General features: G+C 43.5%; 1 protein-coding gene across 2 annotated transcripts; it reads left to right on the plus strand.

The window, feature by feature from the left end:
• The first annotated feature begins 1,980 nt into the window (after window positions 1-1,980).
• Window positions 1,981-19,515, plus strand: tnfaip3 (tumor necrosis factor, alpha-induced protein 3). Of its 2 annotated transcripts, XM_088421678.1 has the most exons (9): window positions 1,981-2,280; window positions 3,754-4,104; window positions 9,326-9,516; window positions 9,586-9,727; window positions 10,022-10,192; window positions 10,318-10,498; window positions 10,880-11,889; window positions 12,478-12,680; window positions 13,644-19,515. In XM_088421678.1, the coding sequence occupies exons 2-9, from the start codon at window positions 3,798-3,800 to the stop codon at window positions 13,926-13,928; spliced, it is 2,490 nt and encodes an 829-aa protein (XP_088277804.1). In that variant the 5' UTR covers window positions 1,981-2,280; window positions 3,754-3,797; the 3' UTR covers window positions 13,929-19,515. The 2 variants fall into 2 exon arrangements, with proteins under 2 accessions (XP_088277804.1, XP_088277805.1); XM_088421679.1 differs by lacking the exon at window positions 1,981-2,280 and having other exon boundaries at window positions 3,461-4,104.
• Window positions 19,516-20,973: the final 1,458 nt, after the last annotated feature.

Consider the following 20,973-nt stretch of genomic DNA (forward strand, 5'->3'; position numbering starts at 1 on the left):
GAATGCTAAGCTAGGTGCTAAGCAAGCCGCTGCTCCCGGCTGCCAAACATGTGCCAAATGCAAACAAATAGTTGAACTTTGCCCTTGTTCAAGCCAGACACACGCACACATACACGGCGGTGGTGATAAGCACCCAATGACTCACGCACTCCGAGCCCCACCCTGGGACGGGCCTTCGTGTGGAATCTGACTTTGCTCCCGGCCCAGTGTGTTGTGTGTGTTTGTGTGAGACAGTTTCAGGGCGGGATGACTGCTGTGTGAGATAATGGCGGGCGGGAGAAAATGACACGGCCGTGTGAACGTGGGAGCATGTTTCTCACTAGAATAGACGATGAAGCGAAAATAGAGGCATCGCGCAAGAAAGTTTAGCTAATCTTGAAATTTGAATTCTACTTCCTGCGACTGCAACACTTTTTGATGGATGATTTCAAAGCGTATCAGCTCTAACATTTAATCATGTTTGCAACGTATGAGTGAAAAAAAATATATATTATGGATTTTTCTCTTGATCGCGGATTTTTCCTCCGTTGAGGACTGGTCTGCACATACACCTTCTCTCCCCCGTGATAAACGGGGGCTAACTTCTTCGTCGAGAGTAAAGTGGTAGGTGGAATTTAAACACAGAATAGGAATGACGCTCCTGTTTTCAGGAAGTGACACTACGCCATCTGCTGGCTCATATTAAGTGTTACATTCGAGGCTGCTGAGTTGATATCGTATTTTGTTTACAACCTTTTAGCTTTTAATTTGTTGTTGTTGTTATTCTAGTGGGTGTTGGTTTTGATACACCCTCGAGGTGCTTTCCAGTTGATCGTTGTGTTCAGGGTTCCCCCCGCCCCATGCATTTGGGTTTCAACACCTCATACCAGGACCAGAGGAAGGCGCCCCGATGATTTTTGTAGTGCTAGTGGAAAAAATGTGGGTCAAAAAGTTACTCTGGGGCACTGGGTTGTTAGAGCATGAAATTGCTTGCTCTCCAACTTTGGACACCAATTGCAATTTTGAGTTGCGTGCTGTTCATTTGTTTACGTTTTTTATCTTCTGTTCTAGTTTTTAGCTACCTTTTGTTTCATTTATTCTTATTGTACATTGTTATGTTTCCATTTAGCGTTGATATTTTTGTTAATCATGTTTTTTTTAATAACATCATTTTTTCTACAACGGGGTGAAACTGTGTCACGTGATGAATAAAAATGCAAATCAGCTTTTTGACTTTTCTACCAAGTTTTGCTTTCCGTCATCTTGAACGAACCGTGTGCACAAACACGTGCAAACTTGCCAAGTCATCATGGTGTCACAACTTGTGTTTGGTTTCCACTTTTGTTTTTCTTTCACCAGCCTGCTCGTTACTGGTAAACACGAGACATTTCTGCAGAAGCAAAAATATTATTTCAAAAGCAAATCAAGTTACTACCACTGAAACGGATGATTTTTTAATTATTCTTTTTTAGAAGATCACATCCCATCATTCAATAATTTGAAGGAGGAAACGTTCGAACACGTGAAATGTTATTTAAAAAGAAAAAAGGAAGAAATAAAACACTTTTTATTTTTTAACACTTTTTAATAAAATGAAATTAACAATGAAATGACAAAATGGGACAAAATTTGAGTATAAAACACAGCATGAAATAGAATTGATAATCTCTGTAATTACGAATTTTTTAGATAAAAATCTGTTTCAAAGAAACCAAATATTTATAAAACCAAAAATTGACAACCCTGTTTAAAAAGTAGGGAACAGATAGAATAATTTAAATATATGACAAAGAAAGATGACAAAAATGTTAAAAACGGGGGGAAAATGGATGATCAAACGTTTGTAGTTCATTGTAGTCTTTATTCTTCGAGTCGCTCTGCTGGTGGACGACCAAGACTGCTCCGCCCGCCGACGCCCCCCAGTGGCGTCTAGCGTAACAGCACCCGGGGGTGAGGAGGAAGCGAGGGAGGGAGGATCGACTTGAGTGAGGGAGGGAAAAAAATGGGTGGACGGAAAGTCCCTGCGTGGAAATCCCCTTGACTTGGGCTTTTTCCCCCCTCTCCTCTTTTTATTTTTTTTTATGTACATGGTTTTAAACGCTATCGTCGGTGCACACGCGTGTACTCGCAGTGAACGAGAGCTCGTCAAAGTGCGAGCGGTCCCCCCCCACCCCCCCAAAAAGAGAATAGCCTCGCCGAGAGGAGAAGCTCGAATGGCGCCGAGCGAGAGGACGAGGCTGCCGAGCATCCGGCGGCCTTTGTTGTAGCACCAGCCCCCACCCCCCCCGCGCACGTCGGCAGGTAAGCCCGACCCCGACGAACGTCGCGTCTCCTCGGCTCGGCCCGGCCCGGCCCGGCCCGATTCGCCAGGCGTGCCCGAGGAAAGGCTGCCGCTGCTTGCGGGGGCCTCCTCGAGTCGGCGGAGGAAGCGCCTCACGACGGCCAGCCATTGTTTACAAAGACGTCATCGTCCCCCGGCGAGCGGGCCGTCGCCGGGGCTCTTTAGCCGGCCTAGGGTCGCCTCTGAGCGGACGCTTTTCGGTGGGGGGCTCGGCGCCCGGTATTGTTGTCGTTGGACATTACGTCAGCCTCGTTGTCACTGACATGTACTAATGTGTGTTGTATGTCTGGGCCCCCAAGCCCCGCCACCCGTTTCCTCGTGCACCTGCCGCTGTTTAGGGACGTTAAGCTAAGGCGCGGGTGGCAAACCTAAGGCATCGGGGCCGAATTTACCCCCCCTTGAAACGACGTTTTCTGATCTTTTCGGAGCCGAGGCAATCCAAATCCAAAGTGCCCTAAAAACTATGGCGTCTAAAGTCCTGTTGTGCATGACTCGATGCACTCATTGTGAAATGTCGACCTATTAAGTTGATTTACGGTGTTCCCTCGCTACGTCGCGATTCAGTTATTGCGGCTTCGATCTAATGAAGGTTTTCATGCATAACTGCACCATAACTTTTCTATTTCACGTTTGCCTTGATAATTTTCTTCCTCTTAAGTGGCCTCGCCAAAATATAACAGTTTTTCAGTCGTTCTGGACATTTGTGATTTCAGTCGACTATAATCAAAGCAATAAACTTTAATTTAAAGGTTTGATTTATTACAAAATCTTGTGCAAAATGTTGATTGTGATTGATGTTGTTTTTTTTTTAAAATAAGTTTGAATGTCAAATTAACATCTTAAACATGTGCAAAAAATTGCCATTCAGAGCTCGTGCATAATTTTCTTCAATGCCACAGTGAAGTAGTTAATAATTAAGAGATCCTGTGTAAAATTTAAATTTCGCAATTTAGCTAATATTCAGAATGTCAATTTTTAAATTGTCAAAAAAATCGAGTTAATACAAATTTTTGCACAGCCCTTGTTTTATTGCGTTTGAAAAAATGGTACCCCAGCAGCTGACTTTTGACAATTTTTTTCTCAGGCTGTAATACAGTTTAAGGTAATTAATTAAAAAAAGAGAAAAATCCTGAGAGCAATCCACCAAGCCACTGTGCTTCCCAGAGCCATTACTGGTAATATAGTGTACAAACGAGTATGTTACATAAATGCCATCCAAGATATTTTGCCGTAAGGCGCATTTTTTTTTAATTGTCAAAACCAACCAAAATACAAGGGTGTCTGTCTGGTTATTTTTAACTTGTCCTGATGATTGTGTTGGTGGTGCTTTCCCAAGCAAGCTATAAATTAACTCCCCAATTAAAAAAAAAAATCAAAGAAGGGAATCTCCGGCCGTGGCTTCCTCGCAGACTAACCGTCTCCCTCCGTTGCAGCTTCCACCTTCCTCCTTCGCCGCCGCTTCCCGCTCCCCGCCGCCATGTCGCAGGGCCAGAACTTCCTCCCCAAGTTCCTGTTCGTGTCCAACCTGCTGAAGGCGGTGAAGATCCGCCAGCGGGTGCCCAACGACGTGGCCAAGCCGGCGGCCAGCGGCGGCCTCATGCACCACCTGCGCGGCATGCACCGCTACACGCTGGAGATGATCGCCATGAACCACTTCCCGCAGGCCTTCCGCGAGGTGGTACAGGCGGCCATCTTGGATCGGGTCATGCAGGCTTCGCTGGAGCAGGAGAAGAAGCTCAACTGGTGCCGGGAGGTGAAGAAGATGGTGCCCCTGCGGACCAACGGTAAGGGGCCGTGCGCCGGTTGCAAAACGCTCTCTTAGTGTGTCTGGTGGGTTGGGATCGGTTGAGGGATTATAGCGTTTATAGCGCATAAACTCGTTCTCCATACACCCGCAGTTTTTTTCTGCAAAGTTTTTTTTCAGGCAAGTATCCCTTAATCAGCGCAAGCCATTTTGGGATGAAATTCATGAAAAAACTACCTTTGGGGTGACATTTTTACTGGTATATCTAGGGGCATTTTCTTAGGCAAATCCAGAAAAATAGATTGTATGGTATCAGCGGTTTTATTTGTAGATTGTATAAGAAAATGGATCACAAATGATAATGCGCATCAGTATGAAATTTCAGAAAAATAGAGGCGTACGACATTTGCAAAGGAGTCGCAATAAGTTGCTTCCTATTCCAGTTAATTTGCTCTTCATTTGAAAAGAAAATGAGCCATACACCCGTTTGTGAACGTGTGGGCTCGAGTAAGGTTGCAGGACGTTCTGTAGTGGGACCTGTTGCATTTTGTTTCTTTTTTTTTTTTTTTTAACCGCATTTTATTCTTTTTTTCTACAGTAATGATTTTGTGTCTCGTGGGAAGTACTAATCGAAAAGTTAGAGGGTTCAGCACTACATGTGGCTTTCATCGGAGATACTTGGCTTCGCCAATCAGTCTTTTGTCTGTAATTCGTTCGATAACTGCATTGTTTTTCATGTACAATGAATACCTTTTGAAAATGCATTTTGCCTCTAGATGTTGACTGAAAACGACATCACATGTGCTCAGGGCTCAGTTTTTTTTTCTCCCACCAAAAAATGTTTTGTGCTGGTTAGGGATTACTTGCTTTTCTATTAAAAAAAAAAAAAAAATCCCAGGGGAAAAATTATCCCCCAAAAAGTTTGAGAATGAGAGCTACACCTGTTGCTTTTTTTTTAATGATTCATACATAAACTGTATATTTTGCTGAGATTTTATTTCATTTTTGCCTGTGCGGATCCCGTAAGTGACGGCAGCGAGGGCTTCTTGGGTTCCACATTTCTCCTTTAGTCACCCCGCTTTGGTTTTGAAGGTTGCAAAGTCATGTTTTCGTAAAAGGCACGCGGGGAAACTCTGTGGTTTCACACCCTTTTATTTACAACTCAGGGGTCTGCCCCCTCTTTGTCACCGCATGCGCGAGAGGGGTGTAAATCTCACAGGTTCTTAAATAGATTTACGTCGCCGGGAAGATTTACAGCGTGCCTCGCGCCCGCCGTCAGGTGTGTCTCAGCCGGCTAGGCCTCGTTAAATCAAACGTGACCAAGCTCTCGTCGCTGCCTACGTAAGTTGTCGTAAACAAAGCGCAGCTGTCGAGAATTGTACGCAGAAGTCTATTTTTAGAGCAGACCTTCAAGTAGTGCTGGGAGTAAACCTTTTTTTGAGAAAGACCTTTGCATGAGATCGTTAAAAAAAAACATAATTTTGGTCAAATTAGCAGGTGTCTCCTTTGTTGTGAAGAATCATGTATAGTGGAGTAATCACATTGTTTTGGCTCAGTAGTTCTGCTGACCCTGGAAACACTGATGCCTTTGAGTTTGTTTGCAGTTTAAACATGTAAAATTTGACGGTTCCAAATAGCAGTTATCCACCTTTACTGCTGATAACCAGAGTCAATAACGGGGCTGAAAAAAAAACCGAATTGGTCGATCATTTCAAAATAAAAAGCTGTCGGGAGGGCCCGTTCAAGTCAAGTCAAATTTATTTGTAATCACCACAGTCTCAAAGGGCTTCACGGGTGAAAAAGAAATCATACAGAACGTCACAAAAACACAACGGCATCCCCTGAACAAAATTCCCAGAAGATGACGGTAAAAACTGAAAAAAAAAAACATCTGGGGAAGTTAGGAAACCTTCAGTAGGGACCACAGATGGGAGTAGCGTCATTCCAGACTCAACAGGTCGCACTAGGTGCCAAGTGCTAAAAATAATAATACAAATAGTCATTAATCGTAGCACAGTAATAAATTGTATTGTGGGCTAGGAATGGACAATCGATTAATTTGTCATTTAAAAATCAAAAGATTTGAAAACGAGTGAAATCATGAAATCAATTATATTAAAATTGATTTTAACAAACAAATGTTGTTGGGTTTATTTCTCCCAATAAAAAAATAATCAACCTGATTGACTGAAGAAAGTCAAGGTTTTATTTTTTGACCGTATTTAGCCTTCGGTAAAAAAAACAAACAAAAAAAAAACCATCAGCCCAAACTGGCTTAGAAGGAAGCAGAAATAATCTCACCTTTGTATCGCGGTGACAGCATCGACGAGGAACTCGTCCCGGGCGTTGACTCACAATCTACTGTAACACGCTGGATTGGTTCCTCTTCAGAAAGCACCCAGAGCTTGACAAAATGTTCCTGACTCCCTACTGCTGCTCAACAGCCACATAGAACTTCCTGTCATGCGGTGATGATGTCATCAAAATGAGACACACAGATCTGAAAGCTTGCCTGACTCTGAAGGATCCAAAAGTGACATTCAGCGAAGGACGCGCACTCGCACACGCACTAAATGTCTGCTGCTGAGTCACTGGAGCTCCACGCGCACATGTACGCACACGGCAAAAATCCGTCAATGAAAGAACAGCTGGAGAAGGTCAGAACAATCAGGGCTCTTTGTGTCGGCCGTACTCATTTACATTTGCCCCAAAATAGCATGCATTTATATATATATATATATATATATATATATATATATATATATATATATATAAATAAATAAATAATGTGTTTTGGGCAGTGTCGTCTTGAACCACTAAAATGTCACGCTAACAGAATTGTGGTGAGTTCTCTGGCATGTTGAGGCCCGCCAAAAACAAAACAAAGCAAAACTAATAATTGTAGGTGTAACGATTGTAAGAGGTCCTATGGGCCCGCCTTGGACATACAGGCTTTTCCTGATAATGCAACGACTGGATTGTTTTGACATGAAACATAACTTTATGGCTGCCGGTTCATGCTTTCGGTTCCATATTCATCGCATTGAAAATTTGTGTAAAACAGTAAATTATATGTCTATTTTTAAGATAATCTGCTTCTTGTGTGTACAAGGCATATGTTTGAAGACATAAAGGTTATAAGTATAATTGTGAGGAAAAAAAATGGCTACTTCGTGGAGTTGAGGGGTTATTATTATGAGGGAGCACTTTACTACAATCCTGTTCAATAAATGAATAACGAGAAGTGTGAATTGTGGAATGATGTGGTGGTGTCCTGGTGCCGTGTGTGTTTAGCACGGCCGAACATGCAAAAATCCCTCCGTGGCCTCCGGAAAGCCGAATAGGCCGATGTATTTTCCTCCATTTGAAGTATAGTCTGTCCCAATACTTTTTCCCGCACTTTCATTCCGACCACACACGTGGCCCATTCCGCAGACACACACTCATTCATACATGATGTGAGTAACCGATAGCAGTAGCGGTTGCTGTTTCAAGATAACACGGCAGCACACCGCCCTCCCGTTCCCTCGCACCGCGGAAAGTCCGGGGCCGCCTCAGATGAGTCGGGATCAAGAAAATGAAGTTGCTAGGTTTCGTGTGGCGGCATCAACAAGCCTCTGCACAATCTTTTTCAAGGAGGCTCTGAAGTCAGCGCATCCTCATGCACTACTAAGTCATAATGACCGTTTTCACATCAACGACAAACGGGGATTTATTTGGAAAATTGCAAACTTCCCCCTTAAACAATGCAAATTAAACGTTGCACATTTAAACACCAAAATGCTTTACAGAATTGGGTATTTCATCAAGCAAAAGCCTGATCGCTTACTGCTATTATATACCGTAATTCCCCAAATATAAGACGCACCTGTGTGTATCGGATGCACCCTTAAATTTGGGGACGAATTCTGGTATTTTTCTATGTTACCGCGTATAAGACGCACCAACAGTTTGGCAACAATGCCCAAACTATTGCAAAACAGAATAAATCTCATCTTACTAAACTCTTCATATTTTCTTGTTTTCATATCCGCAAATTCGACATTTATTGAGGGTTAAGTTAAGCGTGTTTTTTTAGATTCCCCACATTGTGAGCAGTCCAGTGAACGCACCGCCAGTGCAGTGTTGAATATGCCCAAGCAGTTGTTCATCCTTCTCATCGCGACTGGTTCATTTTGCCATAAACATTCGAAGTTGATTGTGCGCAATTATTAAACGAATCAAATGGAATACCTTTCCGTATTTTCTAAGATCCATACATTACCTTGCCACTCTTAATTGGGTAATCCTCTTCGTATTAGTAATATTCCTGTGTGCGAACAAGAATGATCCTGGACGTTGGTTCAGCCTGCTCGCTTCTTTTATTGAATGTAATGCCTTTAACAAAAGCTGCTTAAGAAATCAAACTAATCGATATTATTGGTTAGCTAGTTAAAGTCGGAATTTTGGTATTGTGAGAACAAGTTTGACATTACCAGTTGGGGGATAAGCCTGCCATAAAGCTTTATTTAATTTTATACAGCTTCTCATGGTTGACCTCTAAAGGAGAAGCTCTGATCATTTTATGCTTTCAGACATGTGAGCGTCATATCGCACAATCTAGCCCACAGCGCGGAAAATCCCCACGCTCCTCCTTCACCGAGCGCGCGTGTGTGTGTGTTTGTTACATGCAATATACTGTAATTATCCATGCACTTTCTTTTTCAATGTCCACATTGCCTTGGTTAATACAGACTGTCATTTATGTGCCTCCTCAAGAACGTTGTTAGGGCCGTTTGTTGTGAACTTGACTTAAAATCTTGCCTTGCCCTCTGGAAACCAATTAAAAAAAAACATCACAGGAATAATGTAACAATTTAGATGAACTGACTTGGGATTTTTAGCAGAATAAAAGCAAATTATTGCAATATAAAATAAGGCATATTTCAAGACCAAAATAAAAAAGTAAAAATTTATCAACATTGACTATTAAAAGAAATGGAAACAATGCAATGAAATATACAAATAAATATATATATTTTTTTTAAATGGAAAGAATAAAATTGTGGTTACCGTGCTAAAAGTCATTTCAAGAAGAAATCAATGAGTACAGTCAAAATATGTCATGTGAAAGTCCTGAAGGAGGGCAATTCTCAGGATGTCAATATATTTTTGCAGTATTACTTGCCATTTTTTTTCTTTTAAGTCAATAGTAATTTGTTACGTACATTTGTATTAGTGTGTGGCTGAAAACAGAATCTGATTTTTGTGTGTTTGCGAAGGCGATGGCAACTGTTTGCTGCACGCTGCCTCGCAGTACATGCTGGGCGTCCAGGACACGGACCTGGTCCTCCGAAAAGCCCTCCACGGAGTCTTAAAAGAGACGGACACCAGCGTCTTTCGGGCACGCTTCCAGGCCGAGCTTCTGCACTCCCAAGAGTTTACCCAGACGGGCCTCCGATACACCACCACGGTGAGAGGCGCAAGCTTTCATTTTGTCAAATGAAGCCGCCAATCGCCTTCATGGGCTGTTGATTTCCAGAACTGGGAGGACGAGTGGGAAAAAATCGTCAAGATGGCGTCCCCGGTGTCCAGTAGCAACGGCCTCCAGTTTGATTCGCTGGAGGACATTCACATCTTCGTCCTTTCCAACATCCTCCGTAGACCCATCATCGTAATAGCAGGTACACGCAAAAAAAATCATGTGAGTTATGCAGCAAAATCCACTTGTTTTCATCCTAATTAGGGTGCCGCCATTTTGTCAATTGCTTTTAAACGATTGCTCGGGTAATGACAGATCCCAGTTTTTCCGACTTTAGTCATGTGATGTTCGTAAGTTGCGACATGATGGGCCGTTTCTGCGCCCAGAGCAACTGTGATGTGTTTTTCAGAACTTTTTAGCAGAACATTTTAGTTTTGCAAAGACAGGTTCTGGAGTTGTGCTCCTTCACCGACAAGAGATTTTCTTTTAACAACAGACCAGGTGCTGAGAAGTATGAAATCGGGTTCATCCATCTCCCCCCTCAACGTAGGCGGGATTTATCTCCCGTTGCACTGGCCGTCTGCCGAGTGCTACAAGTATCCCATCGTTCTGGGCTACGACTCGCAGCACTTTGCGCCCCTCATCACCATCAAAGACAGCGGCCCCGGTAAGGAAAAGGTTTGCCCGAGTGAACGGTTACTCATCGCCGTCAACCGTCTCATTACAAAAATGAACTAAAATGCCCCCCCATCCAAAAAACAAAACAAAACAAAAGTTATTCTCCCGCCTAAGAAATCCGAGCCGTGCCGCTGATCAATCCCGGTCGAGGAGGCTTCGAGGAGCTGAAGCTGCACTTTCTGATGGAGAAGGAGCAGCAGCTGAAGGAGAGGCTTCTCAAAGACTACCTGCTGCTCATCGAGATCCCCGTCATTGGATTGGGATACGACGCCACGCGCATCATCAACGCCGCACGGTACTTTCTTTTAGGGTGTCTATAAAGCTATAAACAGCGTTGGGAGTAATGCATTACAAAAGTAATGTCACGCATGACTTTTTGCTGTAACACGGCAGTGTAAGGCATCGCACACAAAAAAATAGTACCATTTTACTCAAATAGCCGCATTAAAAAGCATTGCAATATACAGCCCCCCAAAACTCTCCTAAACCCTTTAAAATTATAATACTAATTGAAGCGGTTGATAATGAATGTAGTTCATTTGGTTGCCTTGAGATGGCGCTGGTGCGTTGTTGTTGTTTTTTTTTTTTTTGCTAGGTTACAACAACAACAGGTGTATTTGTATCCTAAAAAAATATGCGGAGGTAACGAGCACCATTGATGTCTGTCGCCCAAAAGGTTAGATGAGGGCAACCTCCCGGAGGACATGAACCTGATGGAGGACTACCTACAGCTGGTCAACCACGAGTACCAGCGCTGGCAGGAGGACAAGGAGCAAGCGTGGGCGGCTCAGCCCCAGCGCCCGCCGCCCTTCGCCGTCTCGCAGCTTTCGCTCATCGAGATCCGCTGCGCCACGCCGCGCTGCACCTTCTACGTGTCGGTGGACACGCAGCCTCACTGCCACGAGTGCTTTGAGAAACGCCAGGCCACCACCACCGCCGCCGCCGCCGCCGCCACCCGGATAGAGGGCCTGGTGCACACCAAGGGCGGCGGCGGCGGCGGGGGCGGAAACGCCGGCAACGGCTCGGACAGTAGCGAGGGGAGCTCCAGAGGAGGCCGGAGCAGCAGCCCGCCGTCGTCCTCCTCGTCCGGCCGGGTGGTGGTCCTGTCCAGCCCGCGCTCGGCCCCGCCGCCCACCGCACCCAGTCTCAGCCTGTACAGCGAGACCCACGCCATGAAGTGCAAAACCCCCGGCTGCCTCTTCACCCTCAGCGTGGAGCACGCCGGACTCTGCGAGCGCTGCTTCAACGCCAGGCAGAACCACGCGCCGGCGGGGAGCGGAACCGCCTTGGGCTCGGAGACTCTGGCCCCTCCCCCGCTGGCGCCGCAGGCCCCCGCTTGGAACCAGTGGGGTCCCCGCGAGGCGGAATCGGAGCGCTGCGCCATGTGCAGGCAGGAGGCCTTTCGGATATTCAACGGGCTGTGTCCGCCCTGCATGCAGAGGCAGCAAGCTCCGCAAGCGCTGGAACCGCAGCCCGGCAAGCCCGGGACCGAGGCCCCCTCCTCCTCGTCCTCGTCCTCGGCCTCGGCCTGGGGCCGGCCCGGGGAGACGGAGCGGCCGGGCCACGCCTCCGCCTGGCAGGCCCCGCTGGCCCGGCCCTGTAAGAGATCCGGTTGCCAGTTCTTTGGCACGCCCGAGAAGTTGGGCTTCTGCACCATTTGCTACGTAGACTATCAGACCAACCACCGTGAGTTTTCTCCCTTCACACCCCTCGTCATCGGTCGCTGTCGAAAACACGGAAATATGTCTGATTATTTGTGAAAAATGAAAACAAAAAAAGTGCAATCCGCAAGGAAAAAAATGTCAGTACTATTTTGTGAGTAGTCCAAAATTACGCTAAATGAGTACAAATATGATGAGTTAATTTTAGTTGAAAATAGAGTAGGCCAACACATCACATTAATTCAGCATTTTAAAACTAGGATATTTGAAAATTGTTTCAAACATTCGATCAAAGTTTTGCACGTGCCATTGGCAGAGTGATAATTGGGTGCTTTACTACACTTGTTTACTATTGCCATTTAAAACCAATTGGTGATTGAAGAAAGTTATGCAAAGTCGCAAGTGTTTGCTGTGCAGGGTTAATTTTTTTAATCATAAAACTTTGTTGGGTTCGATACTTTGAATAAAATAACTGAAAATAATCAACATTTTATAATAGGGCCATATATCCTTCTTATTCTTAAAAATTTCCAAGAATGAACTATACACAGGGTATATTTGACGACGGGCTTTTGACAATATTGAGGAATTTTGTGTGCTCCCCCCGTCGCAGACCTGACACCTCCTCCCCCGGCACAAGGGCGGCACGGCGTGGAGTCCGGCTTCCAGAACGCCACGCGGTGTCGCGGGCCGGGCTGCGGCGCGCTGGGCAAGGCCATGCTAGAGGGCTACTGCGACAAATGCTACGTCAAAGAGCAAAGCGCACGGCTCAACCAGGCGGCGCATCGCACGCCGCATTCCCCTCCCCCTGTCGTGGTAGGTGCCACTACCTTACGTTTACTTCACGGCAACGTCATCTGCTTTCTTTTGTCGCTCTGTTCTTCTTTGTTTTTGGAGTGTCTGAAAGGAAAGAAACAAAGTGGGATTGGAAACATAAAATTGACTTTTGGAGTCTTCTAGCAAATATTTGAACTTCCCTTTTAGGCGGACCCTCATATTTTGTGTTTTCACTTTCCGTTGTCAGCAAAATATGAAAGATTAATAACTGTGTGTGTATATGTTTGGGCTGCACAATTATGGCCAAAATAATAATCAGAATTATTTTGGTCAATATTGAAATCACGATTATGTCTCTTTATTGCCCCTTTTTTTAAACAAGCCGTATATAAACAAGGCTTCAAGGCTAACCCTTACAAATAATAATAGACTTAAATAAATAAAGTAAATCATAATTAAAACAAATTCATCCAACAAGACATAGGAACATTTTGGCACAGCTAACTTACTTGCTGAGTGTAAACCGGTGAAAAGAATAAGCCTGTTTGGAACCAAGTACATTATTTACTATTAAGCACATTTTAATCAATTAGCAGTCAAAATGTCATTTTTGGTCATTTCAATCTGAATTTATTCCAACCTTTTGCCAATCCGATTAGCGCCGTATATATTAGGAATCAGGTAAGAAACTCACTGCCATTTCACACTGGTAAATAAAAGAAAAGCTGAGGCTTTTGTCATGCAAATCGCCCCCCGGTGGTAGGATGACAAAGTGCTCGTTTTGACCCGCGATCAAAAAAGCGCTCGACTTTTTAAATGTTGCTATCGCCGAGGCTGAGCTCAATCACTCGTCGCGGCCGATGTCGTGATGGCGAGCCGCGTGCGGACTGCTCGTATTTTGCGCACCGCTTTGTTTTATAAAGTATTTATTTGATAGGAATCGGCCAACTTGTTTCTTTTGCGCGCTTATCCCGTCCCCTTTGTGCTTGTTGGGCCGGATAGCGCGAGCGAGCCAGCAAACCCCGGTCCACGCAGCAGTCGCAGACGCAAACGCAGACGCAATGCCGGCGGAGCGGCTGCAGCAACGTGTCTCCGGGCTGCACGGACCTCTGCCCCGAGTGCCACACGCGGGGCGGCCAGGGCCGGGACGCCGGCCGGCGGGCGCAGGCGCCCAAGGAGAAGTCCAAGCAGCGGTGCCGGACGCAGGGCTGCGACCACTACGCCAACCAGGAGAAACAGGGCTACTGCAACGAATGCGACCACTTCAAGCAGATCTACCGCGGATGAACGCCGCCCGCGTCCTCCTACTAACGAACCAAGTGACTAACTAGCTAGTGACTAACTAGTAACCGTATGGCCTGAAAATCACCACCCGCCCGCCCCCCCCCGATCTCACTCCCGAACCGGCCTTTCCTCCCCCGTGTAGAATGTGAAGCGAGTGTGCACATGGCGGGGGATTATGCCACTGTGTGTGTGTATGTGTGTGTGTGTGTGTGCGTGTGTGCGTGTGTGTGTACGCGCGCGTGCGCGCACAGTAGACATGGCCTCCACAATACCTCTTTGTGCATTTATGACCATCCGACGAGCTGCGGCCGCACGTGTGCAAAATGTACTTAGAGGTACCTCCCCACTCGTGCCGGACGCAATGATTGTACGTCAACCGGAAGCATCCGATTTTTTTTCTTTTTCTTTTTTTTTTCTTTTTTGCTTTCTAGACCAGTGTTTCCCAACACATTTAACATTTGGAAAATCTCGCGCCACACCGCTAGACGACTAGACAAAAATGTTGCTAGTACAGTGTGCGTATATATATATATATATATTTCCCCAGTCATTTTGGCCGTTCATGGTCTTAACTCCAGAGTAATAAACACCATAAACATTTCAATTATTCAAAAATGAACCCTTTGTAAATGTTAAGACCACAATTTTAAATCAACGCTAACATAATCTTAATGTTCCGAGCTTTCATGATTAGGCTCGACACCAAGTTGGTTTTTTTTTCATTGACCAGCCCGAGACACATCTGTAAGATAAATTGGGGGAAAAAAATGAACCTGAAATGTCTATGGATACACACAAATGGCAAAGACTGGCCATAACTACCCACACTCAACAATTTGGCTAATTCTGAAATTGCGCCACATTTTTAAAATGCCCCCAAAAAATCTAATCAATTTGACGTATTGCTTTGCCCTTAAAATACATGGCTCGTATTATTTCATCTAGAAAAAAACGGACCAGCATACTCAACACAGACTAAACAAAATGCGCGTGTACACACCCAAGGCAAAGACTCGCCATCGCTACCCAGATGAAATACGTGACCTTTAGCAGAAAACCTTTTGAGCGGAGCTAGAGCACCATCTAGTGGCATTTCCGAATTATTTGTCGCGAATGAAATTTCGCGATTGGGTCTGGTCGCGCGCGGCACGGTGTTTGGGAATCACTGTTCTAGAACACAGCCAAGGATTTCTGGCCCTCGTCCGTCTCGTTTGTCCTCCAGGGTATGAAAGTGTGAGTGAGAGAGCGCTGCGACCAATCAAAATTGTCCTCACCCTCCAATCCAAATCCTTCAGTGTTCTTGCCAAAAACGAGAGAGAAAAAAAAAAAATCCAAGCTCTTACAATCAACACGGTGTGATCGCATCTTCCATAAGTCTTTTGACGGAAATCCGCCTTTGTATGTTAACGCCGCTTATGCTTAACAAATTCTTGTGTGTCCAAACGTACATGGGAATTTTTTTCGGGAAAAAGTATATTCTCCAGCCATTTAGGTCTCGGAAATGCACTTTTTTTTAAAGAAACGCTGACCAGGGTAGAGACTTGCCAAAAAAGGGGCTCGTCTCCTTTGTATGATGTCACATTTAAGGGACGAGCATCTCACGCAATATGCGCTCCATTCATTTGATTTGTATAGTTATTCTTTTGTAGCTCGTCTTTTTTCAGTTTGGCTTTTTGCTCCAAACATAGAAGTTATTTGTGGCACTTCTTAAAAGAGCAAATTTGTTATAATAAAGTAGAAATCTTGCGTTAAGTCGTAATCTCTGGAAAATAGTCGTACATTTGAAATTGTTTTACGAAAGCGGTCATTCTTTGGAAAAAAGAAAAAAAGATAATGATAATTTTCCATAAATAACACAAAAATGATAACGTCTCAAAATAATTAACTTTTTTGTTGTATTCAAAATAGCATTTTAAAGACCGACTTTTTGAAAATGACTTAACATGAAAAAAACGACTTTTCCTTCATATTACCACTTTTCCTCGTTTATTTTCCTCCCCTAGTTGTTTACGACTGCGAGGCGTCCCCCTTTTCACCGTCCCCCTCAAAAGTGAATTGACCTTGATTCGAATCTCCTTTGACTCTGGCGCACGCCGCCGGCAGTACGTGGCGTCTATGGGAGATGGAAGCCAAATGCGCTTAGCGCGGAGGGCCGCGGCGGAAAGTATACTTTGCCGTTGATGGTAAAATCCCCATGTACGTCCGTTTGGAGCGGCGTCTGTGTTGACTCATTTTGAGAGTGGCAAGAGAGCCAGGGCGGGCCCCTGCCGCTTTGTGGTGCTGCACGCACAGCGAGCCTCTCCACCGGAGACTTCCTTTCAGCATTTACTTTCTTCTAGCCCCCACTTACAGCACATCAGTTGCCTTGGATCTTACTTTTTGCCTGTTTACGGACCGCTTCGACGCACGCGCGCAGAGTCGTGTACGGCTGTACTTATGAGGACATCCAATTGACGTCACGCGTTTCCTGGCCCCTAACTTTAACCGTCGCAGCAGATTGCCTAACCGTACCCTCGACCGAAATCCAATTTGAAGCTATACTGTAAAAGCACGTTCTGACCCTCAAAAAGAGCTCCCCACAAAGGCAGTGGAACCCGGGACTTGGTCCCCACATTGGGTCAAAAACCCACAAAAGGGACACACACACACAAACCTTTTTTTTTTCTTAAGGGTGAGAGGCATCGCATTAACTTATGTAATGCATTTCCTAATCCCTAACCCTTAATACTCCAAAAGTAATTTTGACTTTTAAAAAGAGCTCTGAACTTGGGTCCACCAAAATAGTTCCCGCAAGTACAAGAAGTCCCCACAAAGACAGTGAAACCTGCGATTTGGTCCTCGCTTTATACCAAAACCAAGGACACACACACACACACTTTTATTATTATTTTTTTAAATTCATAATGGTCAGGAACATCCCACTGACAATGCATTTCTTAATCTTTAACCATAAAACAGATTGCCTTACCCTAACTTCAAGTAAAATCCAATTCAAAGCTTTACTCTAAAATAAAAATGTTGACCCCCCAAAAAGAGGCCTGAACTTGTGGGGCCCACCAAAATGGTCCCCACAAGTCCAAGAGCTCCTCAGGATTCGGTCCACACCTTATGTCAAAAACAAAGTGCACAAAAATGATCCTAACCTCAACCAAAATCCAATTCAGAGTCTTGAGCCCCAAAAAGAGGTGTGAACTTGTGAGGACCGGCCTAAATGGCCTCACAATGTTGTTAAATACTTCCGGCGGTCCTCACCAGTACGGCCATACAGGAACGCAGACTCGCACGCCGTTTAATTGCCTACCGGGTCCGGCACAACGTATCTGAATGTGTTAGTGGCGCCGCCGTAACGGCGCGGTACGCTAGTGGGGCTCATCCTCCAGAAGTTTTGCCTTGAAGACGGACCACAGGGGGCCTGATCCCCGCATCAGCGCTCCCCGTTTTTATTATTATATCAACCCTCCTGTTAAGTCGCGGCTCATTAGAAAAGACAGATCTTCCGTTTTCGAGACCCAAAGCCGATACGGCGCGAAATATCAAACATTACTGCGAATGTTTGTTTTGCGCTTTTCCCAGGCGAGCTCAAAAATTCGCAGAAAAGCAAAACGAAATGTGATTTTGACCTTGGTTTTTCGGCATTGTTTCTCAGTGCACATCAAAAAAAGCACAAATGACAAAAATGAACAAAAACAAAGTTCTGTGATTTTTTTTTTTTTTTTTTTAAATGTGATCAATTTCCCGCTATAACATGAATTTCACATGATGTGAAATTCGTCACTTCACAACGTGATTTTGACGTATAAGTTTTACGCTTACGTGACGAATTTCGCATTTTATCGTGATAAGTTTGACCGACTTAAAAACCCTTTCGAATTTTAAATCTGAAATATTTTGATCCCGTACCGAAATCCAACCTATTTTTGTTTAGTTTTAGCCTTAACGTACCTTTTTGAAAAATTCCACGCACCCCGCGCACCTAACCGGGGGGTTGAAGTGCATTTGTGAATATGGATCTGGGTCCGTGCCGTAGGACCTTCCGACCTGATGCCTCATCTTTGACACATACGCACACTCAAAACACACGCCTGCGCATCTCAAAACTGACATTCCTCTTTTATTTTTTTACTAGGGGAATTTTGTTTATGTTGAAGATGTATTTTAATACTAGCTTTGGGTTTTCTTATTTTGGTGTGGTTTCTTTTCCAAAATAATCTTCATGTGCCATCAAGCGCCAAACGGTTGTTGTTATACCTCCTTAAAATGGCCGCCTCGGACTAGCTAGACATGGCAGCGCTCTTTATTCGATGCAGTGGAACGCCCCGACGTCAAACGCCGCAAAAGTTGAATGTTGTAAATTCGAAATATTTTTTTCTCCGCTTTTTTGGTGCGTGTGTGAAAATTGTCTTTCCTTTTTGTAAAGGTCTTAAAATATTTCCGAATGAGCTTGCAAGTGTGTGAAAATGAACCTCGCGCGCTAATTTCGCCAAGCTAACATTGACTAGCTAACAGTTGACGTAAAAATCACCGCAGGAAGTTGAAGATTTTGGCAGATTTGTAGTCCCGTTTTTGTCACTTCTGGCCCTCACATTTGGTCGCGGTGGCTTGGTTATTGAAACATATATAGACGCTAGCATAAATGACAAAATGTCAAAGAAAAACTTCGGATGAAAGACGTTTAGTACTTGGATGTGTGCCTTGAGACAAGCCAACGTTTACCATGAAACTGACCACAGAAGCCAAGATTGTCTTAATTTCATCCAAAAAATAATTACAAGTAGAAGCTAACATAAATAGCATAATGGGGGGAAAAATAGGATGACGCATGAGATTTTCGCAAAGCTAACAGTCATAGCATAGAAGCTAACAGTACACATGAAAATTAAATAACCTGTAAAAAGTTAAAGGTTTTGCTCAATCGGTGAATGATTTCATTTTCTCCACGCCGCATCCTCAAATTTGTTAAAGTGACTCTATTGAAAAATACACCAAATGTTTTCATCGAGCGCAAGCTAAGATAAATAGCGTCAAAAGTCTTGAGTGCTTTTATTTACTAACCTTTCCACTTTTATGCATTAGAAATGTTTGATCACTTCAAAAATCTTTGAGTTTGTTTAATTTTTTCTCACGCGGGGAAAAAACTATTTTGACCGGGGGACAGGATGGCGTTGGCCTTTGGAGTTTGCACTGCACGGCCCCAATTTGGCCCCGTGAGCCGAGCGTACTGTACAGTGGCAGTATGTGGTTTCCGCGCGCGGGGCGAGTCTGCCTTGGCGTCGGGGTGTAGTCCGCTTATACTATAGGTCTCCGTGTGCTTTAAATGGCCTCCAGAACCACCTTAATCCAACCAAGTGTGACAACAACAAGAAAAAAAAAAATACTTACGCTTTGAGACGTGCAAGAAAAAGTGTAACAAATCATGCAAGTTTTTCTTTGTGGGACCTTTCGACAATGGAGTATTGTACGGAGAGAGGAAAAAAACAAAAGCCTGGTTTTATTTGTTAAGTATTTATTCATATCAAATATGTGTATTGTGTGATTCAATAATTATTTATATGTTGTCCTGAAATGAATTATTTTTACTAAGAAATCCAAATCTGACTACTGTGATTTATTTTTTATGTGTGACCTCTTTGAGGGAAGATCTATTCCTCGGTGGGCCGGACCAATAAAATCATGGTATATATTTAAATAACTTTAAAACAAAAACTTCAAACTTCATTTATTTTAACTGTCCAAAATAGTAAAAGCACATCACTACGTAATTTTTTTAGCGCTTCCAATTTTGTCCTACACATGAACAAAAAAGGCATTTATTCTATTCAGTAAAATATTCTTTCGGCCTTTTGAAAATAAATGCGGGGCCGCGAATGGCCCTCGGGTCACATGTTGGACACCGGTGGGATAAAATTGAAAACTTTTTGTGGCCTTGGTCCCATCCCTAAAATAGAGCAACATCCAGTAACCCTCCCCCACACCCACCCACAGAGTTGCAGGAGGAAGTGGATGCTGCAGTGGGAGGGGACATTTTGGAATGAAAGGTCACGAGGTCATAACGCTGTCGGTAAATCAGTGAACCCGTGAGTCACTCTTTCTTCTATCTCAGGTCCCGAAATGATACAAAAGTCAAAAGTACAGCACGGTTGGACAGAAAGCTGCCATTGTGCAATAGGAAGATGCTGTTTCCATGGTTACCTTTGTTTGAAGAGTAAGCTATTGATTTGTCACACGAAACTTCCCCCGGAGTCTTCTGCCGAACAAAAAAAATCAAGCAAACTGCGTAATTTGAACAGTGTTGCAGTGATGAAACAGGTGACTCACAGGTTGACATCTGCTCTAAATGTCAAGGAGTATTTTCAATTGAAATATTTCGATACATTTTCCCAGCTTTATTGAGCAAAAAATAAATAAATCTCTTCATATACTATACAGTATGATTACATACATGAAAAAACCCCAGATCAAATTAAACTAAAAGCACATCAAACTGAAATATTAAACCAACACTCTACTGTTTGTTTTTATTTTCTTTAGTATGGCTATAAAAGTTCTAGTACAACAAAATTTAAAAATAATAAATCTTTAACAACTCCTCGATCAATGACCTGATTTGATCTAAATCCTACTTTACGCTTTTATTTGTTTTTATTCAGTTTTATTTCTAATTTCAAGGTAAAAAGAGGTAAAGAAAAACTACAAAATTGAAGTAAGTAAATCTTATATGGTCCATAATAACCAAATAATAATCAATATTTACTACTACTACTATTATTCAAGAACAACAATAATAATATTAATAATGTTACTGTATACCTTGAACTGAACTCAAGATAGTTTTTTATATATTTTATATTTTTATATTTTTTTTATGAATGTAACCACAATTTAAATTTAGCTTTATTAACTTTCTTGACAGGGTAGTAGAATGGATTTCCTTTGATAAACTAAACTAAACTAAACTAAACTAAACTAAGTTTAGTTTAGTTTAGTTTATCAAAGGAAATCCATAGTTTAGTTTAGTTAAACTAAACTAATAGTTTAGTTTAGTTTAGTT

Source organism: Hippichthys cyanospilos, chromosome 8, assembly GCF_059441005.1.
Source record: "Hippichthys cyanospilos isolate Australia breed blue-spotted pipefish chromosome 8, RoL_Hcya_1.0, whole genome shotgun sequence".
Lineage (NCBI taxonomy): Eukaryota > Metazoa > Chordata > Actinopteri > Syngnathiformes > Syngnathidae > Hippichthys > Hippichthys cyanospilos.

Bases quoted from the DNA above. Each gene is read 5' to 3' on its own strand.
- tnfaip3 (XM_088421678.1), top strand. From the start codon at position 3,798: ATGTCGCAGGGCCAGAACTTCCTCCCCAAGTTCCTGTTCGTGTCCAAC. The intron at 9,728-10,021 runs GTACACGCAAAA...TTTTAACAACAG, and splicing joins ACCCATCATCGTAATAGCAG to ACCAGGTGCTGAGAAGTATG. The intron at 11,890-12,477 runs GTGAGTTTTCTC...CCCCCGTCGCAG, and splicing joins AGACTATCAGACCAACCACC to ACCTGACACCTCCTCCCCCG.